General features: G+C 40.4%; 1 protein-coding gene across 10 annotated transcripts; it reads left to right on the forward strand.

Moving 5' to 3' along the window:
- The first annotated feature begins 1,223 nt into the window (after window positions 1–1,223).
- GOLGA7 (golgin A7) lies at window positions 1,224–20,998 on the forward strand. Of its 10 annotated transcripts, none has more exons than XR_002916001.3 (7): window positions 1,371–1,561; window positions 1,777–1,909; window positions 8,459–8,611; window positions 15,914–16,015; window positions 17,080–17,142; window positions 19,285–19,383; window positions 19,599–20,998. XR_002916001.3 is itself a non-coding variant. In XM_002819034.4 (6 exons), exons 2-5 carry the CDS (start codon window positions 1,799–1,801, stop codon window positions 17,125–17,127), a joined length of 414 nt encoding a protein of 137 aa, XP_002819080.1. In that variant the 5' UTR covers window positions 1,224–1,561; window positions 1,777–1,798; the 3' UTR covers window positions 17,128–17,142; window positions 19,599–20,998. The 10 variants fall into 10 exon arrangements, 5 of the variants coding, with proteins under 5 accessions (XP_002819080.1, XP_009242028.1, XP_009242029.1 ...); XR_002916002.3 differs by having other exon boundaries at window positions 1,420–1,561; window positions 17,075–17,142; XR_010141097.1 differs by having other exon boundaries at window positions 1,459–1,510.
- Window positions 20,999–21,433: the final 435 nt, after the last annotated feature.

Genomic DNA, 21,433 nt, shown 5'->3' on the forward strand with positions numbered 1-21,433 from the left:
AACAGTTTGTCAGTTTGCCAAAAAGTTAAAAGTGTTTTTACCGTACAATCTAGCCATTCTACTCCTAGGTATATACCCAAGAGAAATGAAAGCATTAAGGTCTACACACCTATGCAAAGACTTGCAAATGAATGTCCATAGCAGCTTTATTTGTAACATCCCAAAACTAGAAGCAACCCAAATATCCATCAACAGATGAATGGATAAACAAACTGTGGGATGGCCATACAATGGAATAGCTATCCAGCATCAAAAATAAATGAATTATTGATAACACAACAACAGATGGACTTCAAAATAGTCTATGTGAAAGAAGCCAGTCAAAAAACGGGGTACACACTATATTATTCAATTTATATAAAATTCAAAGAAATGAAACTAATGTAGAGTGACAGAAGGTGGATCAGTGCCTGGGAAATGGGGTCTGGGAGAGGTAGGAGGGAGAGATTACACAGGAGCTGGAGGAACCTTTTCAGGGCAATGGAGCTTTACTATCTTGATTGTGACAGTGGTTTATGGGTGTATTCATATGTCCAAAGTTATCAAATCCACTGCTTTAAATATGTGTGGTTTATTGTATGCCATTTATATCTCGAAAAAGCTGTTTTTAAAATACAGTAAGAGAATTTTTCATATTTAAAAGGCAGGATATTTAAACTATATTAAATATATAAAAGACAGTGGTACTAACAGGTTGTATTAGCAGGACACAAGGGTAAGGTGGGGTTTCTTTGGCTGCCTTGCAAAGAAATGCTGAGTCAAGTAAGGGCCAGTGGGCAACGAGGGCGGAACTGCTTGTCCCCTTGGTCACCTGAGGGGCATGGGCGGGGGCTGGGTGGAAATAGAGGGTGAGAGGAAATCCGCCGTCGAGGGGCGTGGATGGGAGCTGGGTGGAAATTGAGGGTGAGAGGAAAGCCGCCCCCAAAGAAGAGTCGGGGCGGGGTCGCCCAACGCTGGGGCCCAGGCAGGTTCTTCGTCCTCACTTCCTGACCCTTTCTCAAGAGTCTAGGGACCAAATGGATCCATCCTCGGAGCCTGCTTTCTACTTCTGAACACAATGAGCAGTTTGTGTTTGAGGGTTTGAGGAGGGGGCGTTGTTTTTTATGTTTTGTTTTTTGTTTTGTGTATGAGTTGGGTGGCATAACCCACACGTAAGCTGCAACGTCCAATCAAGAACGAAAATGACCCCTCACTATCAGTGATCGGGAAAAACCTGCCACAATCACTAGGGAAGTGACACAGCCGGGAAACTCCGCCCGTCATACCCCCGCGAGCTCGCGCCGGCCGCAGTCCCACAGCTCGCCCCGCCTCTCTCCTTCCGGAAACAATCCGCGCGCGGGCGGAAGGCGGGGTCGGCCCTGGCCCCGCCCACAGCATTTCCCTTCCTCGGCCCAGCCCCACAGCGCGCCGCTTCGGCAGGGTGGCTTTACGGCCGGAGGAGAGGGTGGGTCCCAGACCTGAGGTAGGAGGCCGAGCTGAGGGGCGGGGAAGAGGCTTTTTGCGGCAGGACGTAAGTGACGGCGAAGGCGGTGCGACAGCAGCTGGAGGGCAGAGGAGGCGGGTTTGTGTTTCCTGGGCCGAACCGGGTTGTGGGGGGCGCGGGGCCTGGGCCAGGCGGCAGCTAAGGCCCGCGGTGACAGCATGGGTGAAGGGGAGCGGGGCAGAGGAGGCCTTGGGCTGTTTTGGGCGGCGGGTGGGGGCGAGGGGCTAAAGGGTCAGAGTCCCGGGTCCAGGCCGGGGCTCTGACTCGCGGTTGGTGTTCCTTCGACCCCGCAGCGCGGGGTGTCCTGTCCTCGCCATGAGGCCGCAGCAGGCGCCGGTGTCCGGAAAGGTGTTCATTCAGCGAGACTACAGCAGTGGCACACGCTGCCAGTTCCAGACCAAGTTCCCTGCGGAGCTGGAGAACAGGGTACGCAACCTGGCTCCCCACGCCTGCTCTGTCGAGGGAGAGAGACTCACCGGGGACGGGAGGGGTGTGGGCGACAACCAGGCCGTTGAGGGTCCCGCAGTTCTGGGGAGGGCCAGGCACAGAAGGGGCCTTGGCCAAAGGTGTAAGAAGAGAGCCATTAAGCAAGACAGGTGTTTGGAGGAGGAAGAATAATATAGGCCGATCGCCGGGGTTGACGACCTTATGGAACTTTGTTGCCCGGTGCCGGGAATCTGGATCCAGCGGTCTTCCCCTGCTGCACTCCCGCAAATCCCCACCCCGGGTTATTGTCGGCAGCGATGAGGAGCCAATTCCTGAGGCTCCAGGTCACCTCAGTCACAGGTTGTAAACTATATCCTCCTACCTCTCCGCGCAAGATAAATCATCATTCTCATGACTGATGTTTGCTGCCTCTGTGCTGGCCGCACTGTTTGGCTGAAAGGGTTTATTAGGTGCATTGCCAGGCGGTGCGTTCAGGCTTTCTTGGAACCTTAAAGACGTAGGGCGTTGGATAGGCCTGGACAGGAAAATGTCTCAGAACAAGGCCTTAAACTTGTCACATCCACTGGGAGCCACCTGTTTTGTCTTGCGTATCAAAATGGTCATCAGGATATAGGTCCTTTGGGCAACATTGCAAGCAAAAATGGAAGAATGGGATTTGCTTCCCCTTCAGACCTAGCAAAACGTTTTTTTTAAAAAAAAATCATTGTATCTTGTTGTAGAGGTAATGGAGTGTGTGCATGCCTGCCTGTGTTTTTGTGTGCCCACATATGTACACTCAACCAAAGATTCTTTTGGTCTTGACTCATGTAGATTGTGTTTCCCGTTCAGGGATCAATTTCTGGTTAGCTGGAAGCAGGTTTTGTGGCTCTCTCCTCTGTGACAGGGAGGGCGAGAGCCTGAGAGGTGATTAGGCATTCCCTAGGTGTGGAACTGAGAGATGCTGGTCATGGGATAAATGGGTGTGGATGAGTCTGTGTAGAGAAATGTGTAGCAGTTATTTACAGTCAGTTTGCAGTGAGGTGGGTTGCACTGCCCGATTGCCATGGTTGGGAAATCAACAATGATCCATTATAGTTTCCTTCAGTTTGACATAACCATGGGCAGGTTCATGGCCCAAATATGTTTCTTGAATTGCAAATTGATCAAATATGCCTTTAAAAGATGGTGAGGTGACTTGTTTCTGAAATGCCATTTAAATGCTGCAGTATGTTGTCAACTATGTTATGAGTTAACTGAGCGTGACAATAAGTGGAACTATCCACAGTGGTTTGAAGAGGTAGAAATTCAGCAAGTGGCCAGTTGGGTAGAGCTACTGGATGTCGTTTTAAAATAATTTAACATCACAATTGATGTGTTTTACATGTTAAGATTGACATGGAATCTGGCTGGGCCCGATGGCTCACGCCCGTAATCCCAGCACTCTGGGAGGCCGTGGCGGGTGCATCACTTGAGGTCGGGAATTCAAGACCAGCTTGGCCAACATGGTGAAACCCCATCACTACTGAAAATACAAAAATTAGTCAGGCGTGGTGGCAGGCACCTGTAATCCCCGCTACTCAGGAGGCTGAAGTAGAAGAATTTCTTGAACCTGGGAGGCGGAAGTTGCAGTGAGCCGAGATCATGCCGTTGTACTCCAGCCTGGGTGACAGAGCAAGACTCTGTCTCAAAAAATAAATCAAATAAAAAGATGTACATAGAATCAATCAAATGTTTTATTTTTAAGCCTCTTACGGAAACTGTGACATACAATTTATGTACTTCAAAATCAGAATATAAAGTATTCTTTTTTTACCGCAATTATTTGGACATTAAAGATTCCTTCGCTTTAAGGTTTTAAAGCAACACTTACACCTCATATATTTGAGCTAAATGTGTATACACAGAATCAGACATTAGCCTTCCACTCTGTGTGTGGCAAAGCCTTTATTTTGTAATCTAAGTGCAAAAGCACAATGTAGTTACAGTGCTCCACTGATTCTTCTCAGGAAATTGATGTTTCTAAATTCTGGAGTCCTTTTACCTCTTTGACTCTGTATAGCCCAGAACTGCTTGTGGTACTGAGTACTATATGGAATGTTACATGGCACTATTCCATTGTGCCTTTGAATTTCTTTTTTCTTTTTAAATGTTTGGGTTAAAACACTAGCTTATGCTTTAAACCACTAGAAAAGCTTTGATTGTGTGTGTATGTGTGTTGAGATTAAATTTAAATTACAGGTTTAAACTTTCCTTGCTTTGATGAAAAATTGAAAGGTTTCTGTTTCTCTACTACTTACCCTAGAAATTTTACTGATTGCTCTGCTATTGGAGCTGATTTTCCTTTTGTGAGAACATCACACTTGGCAACATAATAGAGAAAGTGACTAATATGCAAGTGTTCTGTATTATTTTATAGCATTTTTAAAAAATACACACACATTTGTGCCCTTTAATTTGGGAGTAGGATAGGTTCTGTCTGTTAACAAGTTCATTTTCTCTGCTGCCTTTTAGAATGTAAAATCGCTTTGATGCTTAAGCGATTTGTTGCCAGAACAATTCCTTAAAGGAAACTTTATTCTCATTAGCCTTAAAATACAGATATCTTAGTTACCCTTGATCTGGGTAGAAGAATGAGTGAACTGTACTTGGGGCATTTTTTCCCTTTAAAAATATGTCTCCCCATCTGGTTAGTAATTACCTTTGACCTACCACCGTTGATACGTGATCACTGCAGGCTTCACCATGCTTTCTACTGTGTAGTTCACAGTAATTCTGGGAAAATGAGCCTGATTTCTCTTTCCATTCTGATTTTTGATGTTTGTGGGTCCAAATTTTATTTGGCTCTGACTTCTCATATATCTAAATTTTGATAGAGCTCCTGAATCAGTGTCCAGGCACCTAAGGGAGAACACTGGCCACTGTTTTTCATAGCCTAAAGGTAGTAAGATACAAATGCCAACATTTGTTCTCTTGAGCCCTTTCTTGTGAAGTTTGTTGTTTGCCTTTACTGATGCCTTCTGTGATTTTTACCATTTATTTCCCTTTTTTAAAATGACCTTTCAAAAACTTGTTGGCATTTACTTTTCTTTAACCATTTATCCTTTTTTTTCTTTTTTTATTAACTTTTTTGTTTGTTTGTTTAACTGACGTATGATTTACCTCTAACCTATAGGGCATTGTAATCTCGGAATAACACATAAGAATTAGTGTTTCTGGCTGGGCATGGTGGTTTGCACCCAAGTAATCCCAGCTGCTCTGAGGGTTGAGGTAGGAGTATCACTTGGGGCCAGGAGTTCAAGACCAGTCTGGGTAACATAGCGATACTCTGTCTCTAAACTTAAAAAATAATAATAATTAGGGTTTCTGGGATAAATAGTAATTCTAATATGAAAGAAGTAAGATGTTTCTGGGTTGAATCCCATGGTTTTGAATTGTATTGTAAAGAAATATAAGTAATTCAATGACTTATAACATAGGCACATCAAATATGATTAGAATTATTTAGACTTTTGTAGACTTATCGGTGGACAAACTGAAAGCATTAATGTAGGCATAATTAGGTGAACATAACAGCTTACCATTTTTATTTGCTGAGCTCTCCTCAGTCTGTTTTCGTGAATGAGAACTCTGACAGTTTCCCAGATGACCAGCCTTGACACCACATCTTCAAGGGGTAGCTCAGTGAGGAAATGCTGCCCCTGCGTTTAAAGGCCATCTTGACCCACCTAGCCTTTGTCCAAATCTCTAATATTCCTGGAAATTTAAAGTAACTCCTTTTGAAAAATGGGTAGAGCCAACACCACTTTTAAAGGTTACATTAAACTCATGCATGCCACTAGCCCGTTGACTCCTCACGTTTTCCCCACAACGGACAAAACAATGACTACAACTGCTTCTAACTTAAAGAGTTGTCATAGCTTAAGGATGGTCATTAATTGTTTTACACTTTAAAAGATTATGTTCTTGAGGCCAGGTGCAGGTGGCTCTTTGGGAGGCCAGGGGGGTGGATCACATGAGGCCAGGAGCCTGAGACCAGCCTGGCAACATGGCAAAACCTCGTCTCTACTAAAAATACAAAAATTAGTAGGGAATGGTGGTGCACGCCTGTAATCCCAGCTACTCGGGAGGCTGAGACACGAGAATCACTTGATCCTGGGACCAGAGGTTACAGTGAGCCAAGATTGGGTCACTGCACTCCAGCCTGGGTGACAGAGTGAGACTCTGTCTCAAAAAAAAAAAAAAAAAAAAAAAAAAGATTACATTCTTGGGAATAGTGAATAATAGGGCTCATACTGTATGTGGAGGGTTTTTTTTTCTTTCTTTCTTTTTTTGAGACAGGGTCTCACTCTGTCACCCAGACTGGAGTGCAGTGGTGGGATCTCAGTTCACTGCAATCTCCACTTCCCAGGCTCCAGCAATCCTCCCACCTCAGCCTCCTGAGTAGCTGGGACTATAGGCATGCACCACCACACCTGGCTAATTTTTGCATTTTTAGTAGAGACAGAGTTTCACCATGTTGCCCAGGCTGGTCTCAAACTCCTGAGCTCAAGTGATCCACCCAGCTCAGCCTCCCAAGTGCTGGGATTACAGGCATCAGCCACCACGCCAGCCTGATTTTTTTTTTTTTCTGAGTCGATTTCTATTATAAAGAAAGATTTAATAGGTTCACAGAGACAGGAAAGGAAAAAAAAAAAAAGCCAAACAAAAAAGTCTTTTAAATAAGGACTTCATAAAAGAGAGAATTCATACGTAAGTAGTTACTAATTTTAGAAATAAGGGAATCCTTATGCGAGAGAAGGCCTAGAGTGCAGACAGATAAGAATGGCAGTATTGGATGATTGCTCTCCTAATGGGCCTTGAAAATCCTGGGATAAAGTAGCAAAATTTGAAATCTGTTATACAAAGTACTATTAGAAGACAGTAAAGTAATATTGGAAGAATAAAGTAAAAGCAGATGATTGAGTGAAACAATGGATGACAGTACAGGTTCTTTCTTATGTGAAATATGTGGAATCAGAAGTATTTCAGTTTTTGGAGTTTTTTTAGATTTTGAAATATTTGTTTATACTAATGAGATATCTTGGGGATGGGATCCAAGTCTAAACATGAAATTCATTATGTTTTATATCCACCTTATACATATAACTTGAAGGTAATTTTATACAATATTTTAAATGACTTTATGAGACAAAGTGTGTGTACACTGAACCATCTTATCACCTTTTGTGAGCATGCTTGCATAGGAGAATCTGGCTGTGCATGGAAAAGATACATGGCAGCTGATGGGGGCTGGAAGGGTCTTTTTCCCTTGGGGACACTGAATAAACTATGTGTTGTGTGCCTGCATTTTGACTGTGACCCCTCACATGAGGTCGGGTTTGGAATTTCCCACTTGTGGTATCATGTCAGTGCTCAAAAGTTTCAGATTTTGGAGCCTTTCTGACTTCAGAATTTAAGATCAGGGATGCTCAACCTGTAGTAGTATTAGTGTAAATTTAAGATAATGGTGTCACCAAATAGAGGTAATAAGAATGACTTGGTGTGAAAAATTGTGTATTAGCTTGAGATTTTACCTTAACAAATTTTACCTTATTTAGTAACAAGATAATTGCTTCAAAAGAGATAGACTGAGTAAACAGAATATAGAACCTACTACGCCTTTTGATCCTTCTGCTAAAATGCCTTTTTTTTTTTTTTTTTTGCCTAGTAAATTCCAGTCTTTAGTTACTCCATTTAAGATTACCTGCCCTTCCCAGATAAAGGCTTTTGTGTCCCCACTAGACTTTATATTTGCCTATATGATAGTACCCTGTCAGCTTATTGCTTTTTTTGTTGTTGTTTTTTTTTTTTTTTTTTTTGAGACAGAGTCTCTCTCTGTCACCCAGGCTGGAATGCAGTGGCGCAGACTCGGCTCACTGCAAGCTCTGCCTCCCGGGTTCACGCCATTCTCCTGCCTCAGCCTCCCCAGTAGCTGGGACTACAGGCACCCGCCACCATATCCAGCTAATTTTTTTTGGTATTTTTAGTAGAGACGGGGTATCACCGTGTTAGCCAGGATGGTCTCGATCTCCTGACCTCGTGATCCGCCCACCTCAGCCTCCTGAAGTGCTGGGATTACAGGCATGAGCCACCGCACCTGGCCAGCTTACTCCATTTTTATGTTTACATACCTGTTCTGCTTGCATAATTAAACTCTTAAGGATTGAGACAGTGCTTTATCTTGAGATTTTTCATAGTATCTGATAGTAGGTGCTCAGTAAATGTGAATCTAAATGAATGGAAAGAGGAATAGAGCCTAAAGTTACTTGAAATTTAGTAGAAAGAATAAAGAAGTACCTTACTGAGCCTTGAAGCCATCCAGTATTTATAAGAGGGATAAAATTAAACAAACTAAGCAGTTTTGGTAACTTAGGCCCAGATTTAGTCACCAAAAAGATTGTCAACTACTGGCTAAGAATGGTGACAAAACAAGATAAATTAATGATAGCATGCATTAGTAAGTTGATTTTTTTTTCCCAAACTTATTTTTAAATACTTTCTTCTCTACAGATTGATAGGCAGCAGTTTGAAGAAACAGTTCGAACTCTAAATAACCTTTATGCAGAAGCAGAAAAGCTCGGCGGCCAATCATATCTCGAAGGTTGTTTGGCTTGTTTAACAGCATATACCATCTTCCTATGCATGGAAACTCATTATGAGAAGGTAATGCTACATTTGTTTTCACAAAAATCTCTTAAAATCATGAAGAAGGCAAGTTTATCACACATTGATGCTTACATGGTGGTAGTTGCCGTAAAATATTTAGGGGCATTTATCATTCAAATTGTGTTGTTCCTGTGTACAGAGGCACATAGTCCTGAGTCTTTCAAAACAGGTTACAGTTGGTATGTCCACTTGCAGATGACGTGTCAATGTTCAGACTGGCTTACACTTAAGAAGAATGTAGAAAATCTATATGTTCTCTTCCTACTCAGCTTTCTGGGAATGTTTTTACCTTATTTCCCTAAATGTCACCCTCTTCTCCCACCTGAGTTCTTACTTTCTCTTTCCAGCTGCCTGCTAGCTCCCGAATTGCTGATTTCTCAACTTAAGATGACCAGAAGTCAAACCTCCCACCTCCCCATTTTGTCAATAGCACCCCTGTCTTTTCAGTACCATCTTTGGGCATGAGGGATGAAGAAGAGGGAAAAATTAATCTGTTTTCAAAGACTGAAATATCTTTCATTTTCCCAGTCATTAACTTTTTGTGATTTCCTCTGCCACTATCCTGGGTTATGCCCTTATTCTGTCTCTTCTAGACTATTGAAATAGTCTGACTTGTCTCATTTCTTCCCTCCTTTTGCTTTTCTAAACTATCTGCTGTTGTTTTTATAAAACACAGATTTACTTCCCCTACTACTTCTGCCAAGTCAGAGACCTTCCCTGGCTTCCCATGTTTTACCACTGAGTAAAGTTCAAGGCCCTGCTCAAGTTGACCTCAGCTTACCTTTCCAGCGCTACCTCCCATTCCTTCCTTCACTTTCTCCCTCAGCCAAACTCCATCCCTCACTGGTCAGCAAACATACCCACTGTGGTTCTTCTCCACCTGGAATGCTATCTTCCCAGGTTCAAATCCCACCAGTCCCTTAGGTCTCACTTCCGTCTAACTTTTTCTCTATTTTAGTCAGAATTCTTTCTCTTCTCTTGTGTCCCTACAACATTTTATTTGTATCTGTTTTCTGGCACTTGCCTCACTCTTCTTTGGAATGTAGCAGTTTATGTTCTTGTCTTATTTGCCTTTCAAGTATGTACTTTTCTTGAGGACAATGCCTTAACCATTATGTATCCCTCTTCATGCCTAACACCATGCTTTGGGTATATCAGGTACTCATTGAATGTATGTTAAATAAATGACTGTAAATTAATCACGATAAGCCCCTGGTATATCACTAAATTCTTACAGTGCTTAGAAAACGAAATGCTATAAGAATATATTATGCCACATCTGATAGAAATGTCTTACGCTCCATGTAGTGGAGAGTGCATATAGTTGCAGCTAAAGTTTTTGGAGCTGTTGGCTGAAAATGCTGTTGTATTCTTCATTACCACCCTGTTCCATCTCATATAAACAGGTATATTTAAGTATAGTTATTTATATCCTTCCCCATGTTGAAACAGGAAAAGTTCTCTTGTCCCCCTTGCAGGGCGTGCGATGGGGTGTGGCTTGCTTCTTCAGTACCCTGCTGCTCAGACCCCTAGGGGAGCATACAGATGGGCAGGCTGTGGGGCTCCAACCCTACGGCAGTGTCTAGGGGTGAATGTTTTACAGCTCCTGAAGCCCCAGTGGGCATATGTTACAGGGTGCTCTTTTAGTTTAGCCGTCCATAGGCGGCTTGTGTTAGCTCAGTTAGACCCCTGCCTTATCACAAGGGCAGAGGGCTTTCTGTATCCCAGAGTTCTTGCCTTGGTGTACCAGAAGAATTGGATTACATATGGGCTTGGAGAATGAGTGCAAGGTTTTGTTGAGTGGAAGTAGCTCTCAGCAGATGGGGGAGCCAGAAGGGAGATAGTTTTCCTCTGGAGTCAGGCCGCTCGATGACCAAACTCTTCTCCAACCACCCTGGCCAAACTCCACCTGATTCTGCCAATTGATGGCCTACTGGTGTGCCAGTGTGCTCCTATGCCAGTGTATTCCTCTCGACATCCAGCCACCCTGTGTGTTCCTCCACTAATGTGCACCTCTTCACATCCAGCCGCCTGTTTGTCTGCCTGCTAGAGTCTCAGGGCTTTTATAGGCACAGGGTAGGGGTGTGGCAGGCCAGGGTGGAAATGCAGCATTTGGGCAGGAAAACAAAAATGTCTGTCTTCACCTACTGGGCACAGGCCTGGAGGTGGAGGGCTAGCCAGGGACCATGCCCTTCTCTACCTAGCACTTCCCTGCCTGCTCCTGTATCATTTAAAGGGACCATGCTCTTCCCTTCCATATCAATACACAGAGAAGCTTTCATTCCTGTTTAACTTTCAAAATCAGAAGTTATCAAGGCTCAGTGTCAGCTTTCAGTCTGTTTCAGTGTATCTCCTCTCTAATAATACGTTCAGTGAGTGAAGGCTCAGGGGATTTGTTTGCTCAGTAACTATTGAAAGCCTACTATGTGCTAAGCAAAGTGCTGGGACATAACGGAACAGGGCAAACATGGTTGCTGACCTTGTGGAGTTTATAATTAAGTGGTGACAGCTGATGATAACAAGGAAACAAAGCCAGAAAAATTACACATTATGATAAGTGCCTTGAAGGAAACAAACTGGCCTATGGTTGAAAATAATAGGCAGGACCTAATCTAGGGTGTGTGGTCAGAAGAGGCCTCTGAGGTGGTGACATTTAAGCTGTTGCATGAAGGATGAAAAGCCTGGGGGCATTACGGCAGAAAGATGAACATACACAAAGGCCCAGAGGGCTTGATGGACCCTGGGAACTGAGAGAAGGTGATGCGCAGGAGAGGAGGGCCAGAGAATGATGGGAGGTGGATTTGGAGAGGTAAGCAGGAGCTGTAACATGGAGTGCCTAGTCCATGGAACAAAGTGTAGATTTTATTTTTAGGGCAAGTGGGAAGCTACTCAAAGGATTTAATCAAGAGAGTGATGTGATGAGATTTTCATTTTATTTATTTTTGTAATAGAGACAGTCTCACTGAGTTGTCCACACTGGTCTCGAACTCCTGGGCTCAAGCGATCCTCCCACCTCAGCCTCTCAGAGTATTGGGATTAAAGGCATGAGCCGCTGCCCCCAGCAAGATTTTCATTTTAAAGAGATATCTTTGCTTTGTGGAAAAAAGGCATAAGAATAGAAGTAGGGAAACAAGTTAGGAAGCTCCACGGAAGTCCAGGCAAGAGTGAAATAGCCTGGATTAGGAAGGGAGCAGGGGAGGTGCAAAGAGGTGACCAGCTCCAAGGGATATGTTGATAGTCGGCATGAATGTAGAGGGGAGGGTAAAGCTGAATTCACATAGGTAGAAACTTTATCATCTGGAATGGCTATTTACAGAAGTCCATAATATTGCTAATTTAAGGTAGAAGCACATCTCTTGAGTATTTTATTCATGCTTAGTGAAGTATTGAAAGACTTGAGTTGTTATTACATTTGTTGATAAAATTTTAATTGTATTTGTCAAAGTGTATTTGCTGAAATAGAAGTACTGATGTCATTTGTAAAAAGAAATTGGTAATTGGGTGCTAGTCAGTTTACACTAATTATGAGATCTTGGACAAATTAATCTCTCTGAATTCTCTCAACTGTAAAATGTGTATTAGAATTAATAATTTTCCTCACATGTGGTTAGTGCTTAATAAACAGTGTTTTCTTGAGGTCGATTTTTTTTTTTTTTTAATTGAGACAGTCTCGCTCTGTCACCCGGGCTGGAATGCAGTGGTGCGATCCCGGCTCACCACAACCTCCACCTCCTGGGTTCAAGTGATTCTTGTGCCAGTAGAGATGAAGTTTCACCATGTTGACCAGGCTGGTCTCAAACTCCTGGCCTCAAGTAATCCACCTGCGTTGGCCTCCCAAAGTTCTAGGATTACAGGTGTGAGTCACTGCACCCAGCACTCAGCCTTTATTACTTACTTTAAAAAAAAAAACTAGAGATGGGGTCTCACTATGTTGGCTAGGCTGGTATTGCACTCCTGGCCTCAAGCGATCCTCCCATCTCGGCCTCCCAAAGTGCTGGGGCTACAGGCATGAGCCACTGTGCCCAGCCAAGATAGATTTTAAATGATGTTACCTATGTAAGTTTTAATCAGATATTTGTGAACTCACATATGATTTTTTTTTTTCAAGTATAAGTTATCTTTTAGCCAGCTACTAGTTTATTTGGGTGCTGAAAACACTTAGCAGCTCTCAATTAAAACCCTTCCAATTATTAAATCTTGGAAGATGGTCCTCAATACCAGAAATACAATGGAAATTGGTTGATCCCAGTATATCTTTTAGCTTGGATTTGTAGACGTTGTGTAAGGTCCTATTTTATAGGTCTAAGCAAGGCCCCTTTCTTTTTATAGAGCAAATATTACAAAGCAAGTAAAGACCAAATAAATTTAATCCAGAAACCAAATTTAAGACATGGCCACATTTTAAAAATAAGTGATATTTTGTAGAAACTGAACATCGATAACTAGATTGTGCAGAATTAATAACTGGAATGATCATAGTTAAGATACCTATACTTTTAATAGAAGTGTGCATTTGTGTTTCAATAAAATGATTAAAATGTAAGCACAGCTGCCCTCTCCCTTTCCCAGTTTGTCTCTGAGGAATTTTTGTGCTGTTATTTTCTACTTACGAAAGGATGGGGTTGAGTCATTTAGTCTCTATTGTTTTAAACATCGAAATTCCTAGTCTACAAACAGTAAGCCAAATATAACAGTGCTTATACTTTGTCATGTGTGTTAAATTTTTTGAAATTGTAAATAGGCCTTTTAAAACTCACTAGAACAATCATGCATTTTTCCCTATAATGTGCTATTTATTGATTTAAAATGAAGATAAAGACTTCAGTGTTATTTCTCTATTGTTGCTACCCATGATAATTAGGGGACAAATGGGCTCGTGGAAGGTTCTCCTCTCAGTATCTCTCCGCCTTGTTCATGAACTAGAAAACATCCGTTATGCCTATGTGCTGTAATCTCTAGAAGGAACACAGGAGAGAACTTGGATATGTTCTGAAAACAGTAAGATGTGGTGTTACTTAGCCTCAATCAGGCCATTTTTCTTGAAGGTCTGGAAGGCTTTCTCCAGTTGAATATCCTCAGGGAGGACCGTAGTTTTTCCAAGGTTTGATTGTGTTTCACTTTGTAAATATTATACAAATTGAAGTTTTGTTGAGGATTTGAAAGTAACAGATAACTTTGTTAAATATTATGGTTTGCTTTGACATTGATTTACCAAAAATAATAAAGTGTGAATAAAATGTCAACATATGATTTCTTGGGGGTGAGAATGGCACTTTGTCCTTTCTGAGATTGTGGTATGAGTTTACACATATTAATGCTCTTCTGCTATTAAAGAGACTTGAAGAGTTTTATCGTTTGTTTTAATTTTTATTTTATTTTTATTTTGAGACTAAGAGTTTTAAAGCATCTTGTTAAGGACAGTGTTGCCTTCACCACAATAGTATAAGAATATTTAGAGCTTATACAAAAAGGAAAACTAATTGTTTTCTTTCCGAACTGATACCCAAGTGCATATCAATGTTACTAAAGTTTATTAAAAAAAAAAACTTGCCCAACAAAATTATGCTTGAACCAGATGAAAGAATGATGTTGCTGTTTCTTTGCTCGTGACCTGTGCTCAGAGAAAGGAGACGGAAAGCTGTTCTGAAGGAATCCTTTCTTTGAAACCAGCCATGCAGGCATTTTTCTGAGTGTCTTCACTAGTATTAATGGACTGGAGTGAAGGGAGACTGAGTCTCCAGTTTCCAATTCTGGCAGGTGAGCTGAGAAGGAAATTAGAAGATTGAGAGGCCTTAGTTGGGCACCTTTATGGGCTACTTCCTTCTATTCATTATTTTAGGATGATTGACAAACTCTGATGTGAAGATAGTGCCTAAGGGGGTTTTTTGGCTCGTAAAGACCAAGCACAGCTCAAATTCTTCCAGTGCTGAAAATAGAAGAATGATACATGCATTGCTTCAGGTAATTAGATGAAAAAAACAAATCCTTTATTTAGAAATAGTGCTCCTAATTTATTACGTAAGAACCATGCAGATTGCTCTTTCAATAATCTTACGCTCTTTTGAAGAATTATAAAACATGAGATTTTTTTATCCCCAAAAAATACTTGAATAAACTGTTTAAATTACTTTTCTTCAATTAGAAAATTCTTTATACAAAACAGGTAGAGTTTTAAATTCTAAATCAGTTTATACCAAAGCATCTAAATTGTGACATCCTGATTTGTTAGTTTGGTCTGTATGTTATATAACCCACACTTAAATCATTGCTTAATTTCCAACTTTATTTTCATACAGTTCTTTTTTCCCTTTAAGTTGTGATCACATTTGTGACTTTATCATTTGCTAATAGTGTGAATTTAAGGAAATATATTGTAATTTAAAGAACTGGATCAAAGCCTTTTTTGAACATTAGAGCCAGAAAAAAGTTATGATGACTTCGAGCCTGAAATAAAACATGTAACTCTTTGATTTTGGATGTAGCTATTAAGATTTATTTTCTTCTAGCTTATCTGTCTCAGAATTGCCTTTATTAAAGCTGGAGATTTGGCAATTTCCAGAAGTTCCTTTGTATCCTATCTGGTTTTTGTCTACATTTGCTTTGACTTTTACAAGCTTAATACTAAACTTATAAATTGAGGTTCCTGTCTAGGAAATGAGCAAACTGCAGAATAGCACTACATGCAGTCATGGAAATGACATAAGACACTTGTATTTATCAGAAACTCCCTGGCAGCTAATGCCCACAAGCTCTATAAAGGAAATAAACTTCTTAGTTTTGAAATAATGGGGCTACCTTTTGTTATAAGCCCACCTTATATCATTACTTTAAATTGATGGACATGTACAAAGGAGAGAAGCAGTCCTTTAAGTTTTGTAAAAGGCAAGAGCAAGGACTGTCCTTGATTTTAGAAGATGTCACATTAACAGCACTTTATGAATAGGAAAAGAGAAGCTTGAGCAGCCATTGTGTGTATAACCATCTGTGTGTTTCTCCACATGCAGGATTGAGGTGACTGGGAAGTAGGAAGGAGGGGGTTGGTTCTCATCGTGCCATTGTATGCTTTTGCATTTATTTACATTGTGTCGAAGATATTTTTGACTGGAAGAGTCCCTTACACTTTGCTGTATGTCATATGCAACTCATGTGAGCCAAGTAATCACAGCTGTATTCCACCATATGAATATCCATGTGACTTGCCTTGAAAACGAATTCCCACTGCCTATTTTGAGATCTCACTAACACTTAAAGGGAAATCTGATGAAGTTTGTAAAAAGCTGTGGTGCTTCTTTCTGTCAGGTTCTGAAGAAAGTCTCCAAATACATTCAAGAGCAGAATGAGAAGATCTATGCTCCACAAGGCCTCCTCCTGACAGACCCCATTGAGCGAGGACTGCGAGTTGTATCTTTTTAGTTCAGATCAGAAAGTCTAAATATTTATAACAAGAAAATGTTGATATTGTTTGGCACTGGCTAGAGAGAATTTAACTCCCATCCTGTATTTGCCCTAGGTAGTTTCTGTGTGAATTGCATACCTACTGTAAACCCCGTGTCTCCAACATTTTTTTTTTTTTTTAAAAGCGTGTCCCTCCTTCCATTGCATGGTGCAGGTCTCTGTGGTTTGTTTACTATTCTTGTCACCATCTTTCCTGGTGGTTCTGAGGGCATCTTGTAGTAATAATGGGGGTGGTTTGAGTAATGCATTTCAGCTGCAGAAACCCTGAACCTGAAGCCCCTTTGAAATGGATAAACTCATAATGTGTGGTGAGACTTGTCATCCAAATGAATTGCAGTTTCATGGGTTCATCTGACTAGTCGAAATCAGTTACAGCTGCCAGATGTATAATTTCATTACCTTTGACATACTGTGCATATTTTTAGAGGCAGTAAGCTTTGAAAATCACTAAGTGAATTTGGTAAATAAAATTTCAAAAAACTAATTTAGCTTGATAACTGGAGTAATGGGTAAATAAATTTTTTTAAAAACCTAGGTCACATAATCCCAGGCCTTCCAGCTGATAATAATTTCAGCAGTTTTATTATACTCTGCAACAATCGTTCTTAAACTTTCAGGGGTCATGAACCCTTTCCCAAGAAAAAAGTTTTCCTATAATTTCAGGGTATTTTTAAATCCCTGAATTCATTACCTCCATGGATTATCAGTTACGAACTCCCTAGTTCAACAAATAAAGCATCGTTTTCAGAATTTATTTGTTTTGTTTTCAAAACATAAGTTATCAGTGTTTGGGAAGGAACTACATGTGGACTACTATAAGTAATTACATTTCTTAAAATTTTCAGCAAATTGGAGAAAGCAAACTTAAGTATTTGGAAAAATGTTTAATAATTGAAAAATAAGCAAAGCAAACTGAAAGCAAAGTCTGCAGATCACACCCTTCACCTTGCCAAGTCCCCCTTTATGTGTTGTGTCCTGTAGTGTGTTTTCTTAACAGCCATGCTGTTTAGATTGAAATTACCATTTATGAAGACAGAGGCATGAGCAGTGGAAGATAAACCGAAGAATTAAAGGTAAATATGAAATGATATAGCTTGTATGCAGCTTCTGCAAGTTTAGAGGATGCATGAATATTCTTCCCCGCATGGTAAATAAATCATTAAATCACGTAGTTAAATAACAGTATATTTGCTGTGTTAGTTTAAGCTAGTCACTGTATTAGCTTGATATTTAAAATGTGTATTCGGCCCAAGTTCTATTTGGTGATAGAGAATTTGATTCTGATTTTTTTTCCTGCTGTATTGTGTTCAGACTAGTTTTGTTGTTACTTTGGTGGGGGGATGGGGGATGGCAGTTACTTGGCTGGTTTTAATATTTCAAAACTATCCTAGACATATAAATACTTGGGTTTTACATATAAGAATGAGTTCAGAGATGTCTACCTATATGACAAATGGCTTTAATAAGCAAAGGAGCATTTCAGAGGGCAGTGGGGAGATTCTGAATATTTCATTTATTATATTTAAGTGGCTTCAGACCCCTGTGGAAGAAACCTTACCTACTGAGTAGAAACATAAATTTCATTCCTTTGTTTAAAGTGTTAATGTCCTTAAATATCCAGATGCTGCCCTTTAATGAGTAAGAAACAAATTAATACTAATAAGAATCTCTAGGCAGAGTCACGTTGAAGCCCTAAGTACTTTAGCATAGCCTTCTAAGTGACAGGAAGTAGCACTTCACTATTTCTGCCAGCTTCAGTTACGTGGTCTTCCTACAGAAAGCGTTCTGCTACTGTGCTTTTCTAGTTGACGGTGCTTGTAGGTGTCTGTCACTAATTAATAGACAGCACAGATACAGAATGTACCAAAGCAGACATACGTCTTCCTAGGGCAACATTAATAACAGCTACCATTTTGAGGGCACCTACTATGTGCCTGGTATTGTACAAAGGGTACTTCTGAATCTCACAAGAACCCTACAAAGTATTTCCCCATTTTACAGATGAGCAAACTCGGATACAAATAGATTAAATGATGTTCTCACAATCACACAGTTAACGAGTATTGGGATATGAACCCAAGTCTGACTGACCGTAAAACCCCTGTCTTTTACACCATACTTCCTCTCAGTACTTGCAGCAGGAGGAACATGGAGAAAGGGAAGAGGTCATCAGAAATTCTAGAGGTTTATCCCCTTCTCTTCTTTTTCAATACTTTAAAAAAGAATACATTTTGTCTGCTCCTGTATGATTTATTCAATCTTGTAAGCCATGCAACATTCCAGAGCTGCCTTCTTTAGCACTAGTGAATGTGTCACCTGAATTCCTGAAAGCCAAAGATCTAAATCATAATATCCTCTGCCATATGTTGTATTTCCTTAAAAAGGCTTTGTTTTGGAGCACTTAGTGTTACTTGTCCATACACTTTCTCATGTACAATTTTCAAACTGATACTTCTCAAACAACCAGGAACCTTCTGTGTGGCTTTTGTTCCATGCCATGGTTTGTATATCAGTTGCAGCTGCAATGACTTGGCATAGCCCATTTGTCATGACTCATTTTGCAGCTATTGTGTAATCATGTGTTTTTCTGATGTGTGAGGTTTTAGCAATTACACACCAGAGGCTAATCTATCAATATTCAAATAACTAGAATTTTGAAATGGGAAGGATTTACATTAATAACTTCTGGATACCGTCTTTCATGAATGCAGATATTTTGTTCAACACAATTTCGTTTTGGGATTTGGGTGTTCCCAAGGTCCAGGATGCAATGTGGGCTGAGATCTTAGAGAAGGGGAGGAAACTCTAAGCATAATTTATTCAATTCTTCCATTTTTCTTCAGCCTGCAAGGTGTCTGCAATTTGAAGCAGTATGTGGGAATTAGTGACTTAACAAAAGATTACACAAACATGAGGATAGCCTTTATTTTTAAAAGGAGCTTTAAACAAAAATGTGTTTCTTTAAGCTTAATTTTTATAATATCTTGCATATATCTTTAATATCACATTGTGATTGTTACATGCACTGGTGTTTTCTCTCTGTATTAAGATTGCCATCTTTATATAAAATGGAATACATGATTATTCCATCACAACTAGTGATAATAAAAACAGCTAATGTTTGTTGGCACATCTGTGCCAGCACTATTCTAAATGCTTAATTTTAATCATCACAACAACCCTGTGAGGTAGATACTGTTATCCCTGTTTTTCAGATGAGGAAGCCGAGGCAAAGAGAACTTAAGTTGCTGGCCCAAGGACGAACAGCTAGTAGACAGCAGTCAAGGCAGCGTGGCTCCGTGGTGATGTGCTTGGTCAGAGATCTGAATATATAGGACTTAGATTTGTAGACTTTTGAGCTGTAGACTCATTTAGACAAATGGTACCAAGATATTTTAGTAGATAAAATTCTAGGTTAGTAGAACATAGACCACATGTTATAAGCTCGTATCAGTTGATGGAAGAAAAATGGTTTTACAAGTTATTTTCAGGATCTCTCTCAAACCTTTACTTCTCCCTCTAATTACAGATCCCACTTCCAGCCGGGCCCCTCATGTATCCACTGGCCGACCGCAGAGTGTCCCTACCTCCTCTCCAGAGCATCATTCCTTTCTATCTGCTGCCAGAGCCACGGTGCCATTTACTCCAAGGACTCACTTTCTAAAATTCCACACCTGGAGTGACCTCTAGTCGCTCAGCATCCACTTTGTGTCTCCAAATTGTGTAGGACTCTGTAATCTTTTGATTAGTTTCTGAGAAAACACAATGAAGCATTTCACTTTTTTTTATTCAAAGCCATTTAATAAAACACAGTTGGTCAGCCCAGTGCAAAGCTTGTTATCTGCCACCAGTACGTACCATTGGTTCTCTTCATTCCTTGGGCCAGTTTCTCAGGTGGCTTTAGACCTCAACAAGCCGTATCTTCACCAGTGTTCTATCTTGTTCCCCTAAATTAATAAAATGCTTTTCTCCAGGATTTTGGTGAGGGTTGGCTGTGGCTGTCGTTTTGCACCTCCCAGATTTCAAAGAATTACCAGTTTTACCATGACTCAAATTTTAAGATCTGTTTCTACTATTCAGTTCCTCAAACTGAAGCTTATTGAAAAAAATAATGTATAATGTTATTTGTTTTATTATAGCAATTATTCCTAATTAAAGCAGTATTTAATGCAATTTCCAGTTATTTCTTTGGAGAATTTTATGTCATTGTTGCATTACCTTGAATGTTGGAAAGATGTGATGCGTGTTGCTTGTTCATCACAAAAATCAGTAAGCACAATAAAGTGGATGCCAAACCGTCAGACACATAGATGTTCCCGCTGTGTCCCTGGATATGGAATAAGCAGGTATAAAAAATATTTTAATTATAGTTTTGTTATAAATATAACTTATGAGAAAAAAATTTGATAGGAATAATACTGTATATTACTAATTTTTAACTATCCCTAAGGCAAACCTTATGACTCACAGAATTTTCTCATATACAGTATTCAGTGCACAGAAATCTTATGATTGGCTCAAGTACAGTAAGTTACTTCTCAGTAAAACTCTCAAGTCTGAGTCCATATTTGTAGCTCTGCTTTTGGCTGTACGTTCCTAGGATCAGGGCTGCTTATGCCTTTCGTTTATCCTTGGGGTTTGAGAGCACTGTATTTGGGAGAGAGTTTAAAAATACATTAGGAGAGGGAAACCATTAAAAGTTTCACTGTCAGAGATATTGTAGGTGCTAATACTGGATTTTGTCTTTCAGATTTAATTTCTTTTATGGGTCTGTTAGTCATTCAACAAATCCCATAAGTATGTGTAATATTTTAATTGTGTAAAACTCATTTGTTACTTTACAGCCTGTAATAGTGTGTCTGCATTTTCAACCCGTTGCAATAACTTTGCTGAAATATTAACACATTAATAAAACTTTTCTTAAACAAATTTTCTCTGTGTCATATTTGGTGGGAGTTGGTGGTAAATGATGGTAAAGTGGTAAATGATAGGACACTAAATTTGGCAGATAATACTAGAATTGTAGTAGTGTACCGTACAATGTAGCTTAGTGTTTTAAAATAAACATCTTACATTTCTACGTCAAAGCTCTCGATTTCTTACCTGCTTTATCTTACAAGAGCAGGTATATTATAAGTAAAAATTAAGGAGTAGTTGTTGACAAAGCCTGAGTCCTGTCCTCCTGCTCTCTTCCCCGGACAGCATGAACTTCACCACTCCCTCCACCTTCTCCACCAACTACCAATCCCTGGGCTCTGTCCAGCCGCCCAGCTATGGCACCCGGCCGGTCAGCAGCACAGCCAGCATCTATGCAGGCACTGGGGGGCTTGGGATCCCGGATCTCCATGTCCCGTTCCACCAGTT

Source organism: Pongo abelii, chromosome 7, assembly GCF_028885655.2.
Source record: "Pongo abelii isolate AG06213 chromosome 7, NHGRI_mPonAbe1-v2.0_pri, whole genome shotgun sequence".
In the NCBI taxonomy this organism is placed as follows: domain Eukaryota; kingdom Metazoa; phylum Chordata; class Mammalia; order Primates; family Hominidae; genus Pongo; species Pongo abelii.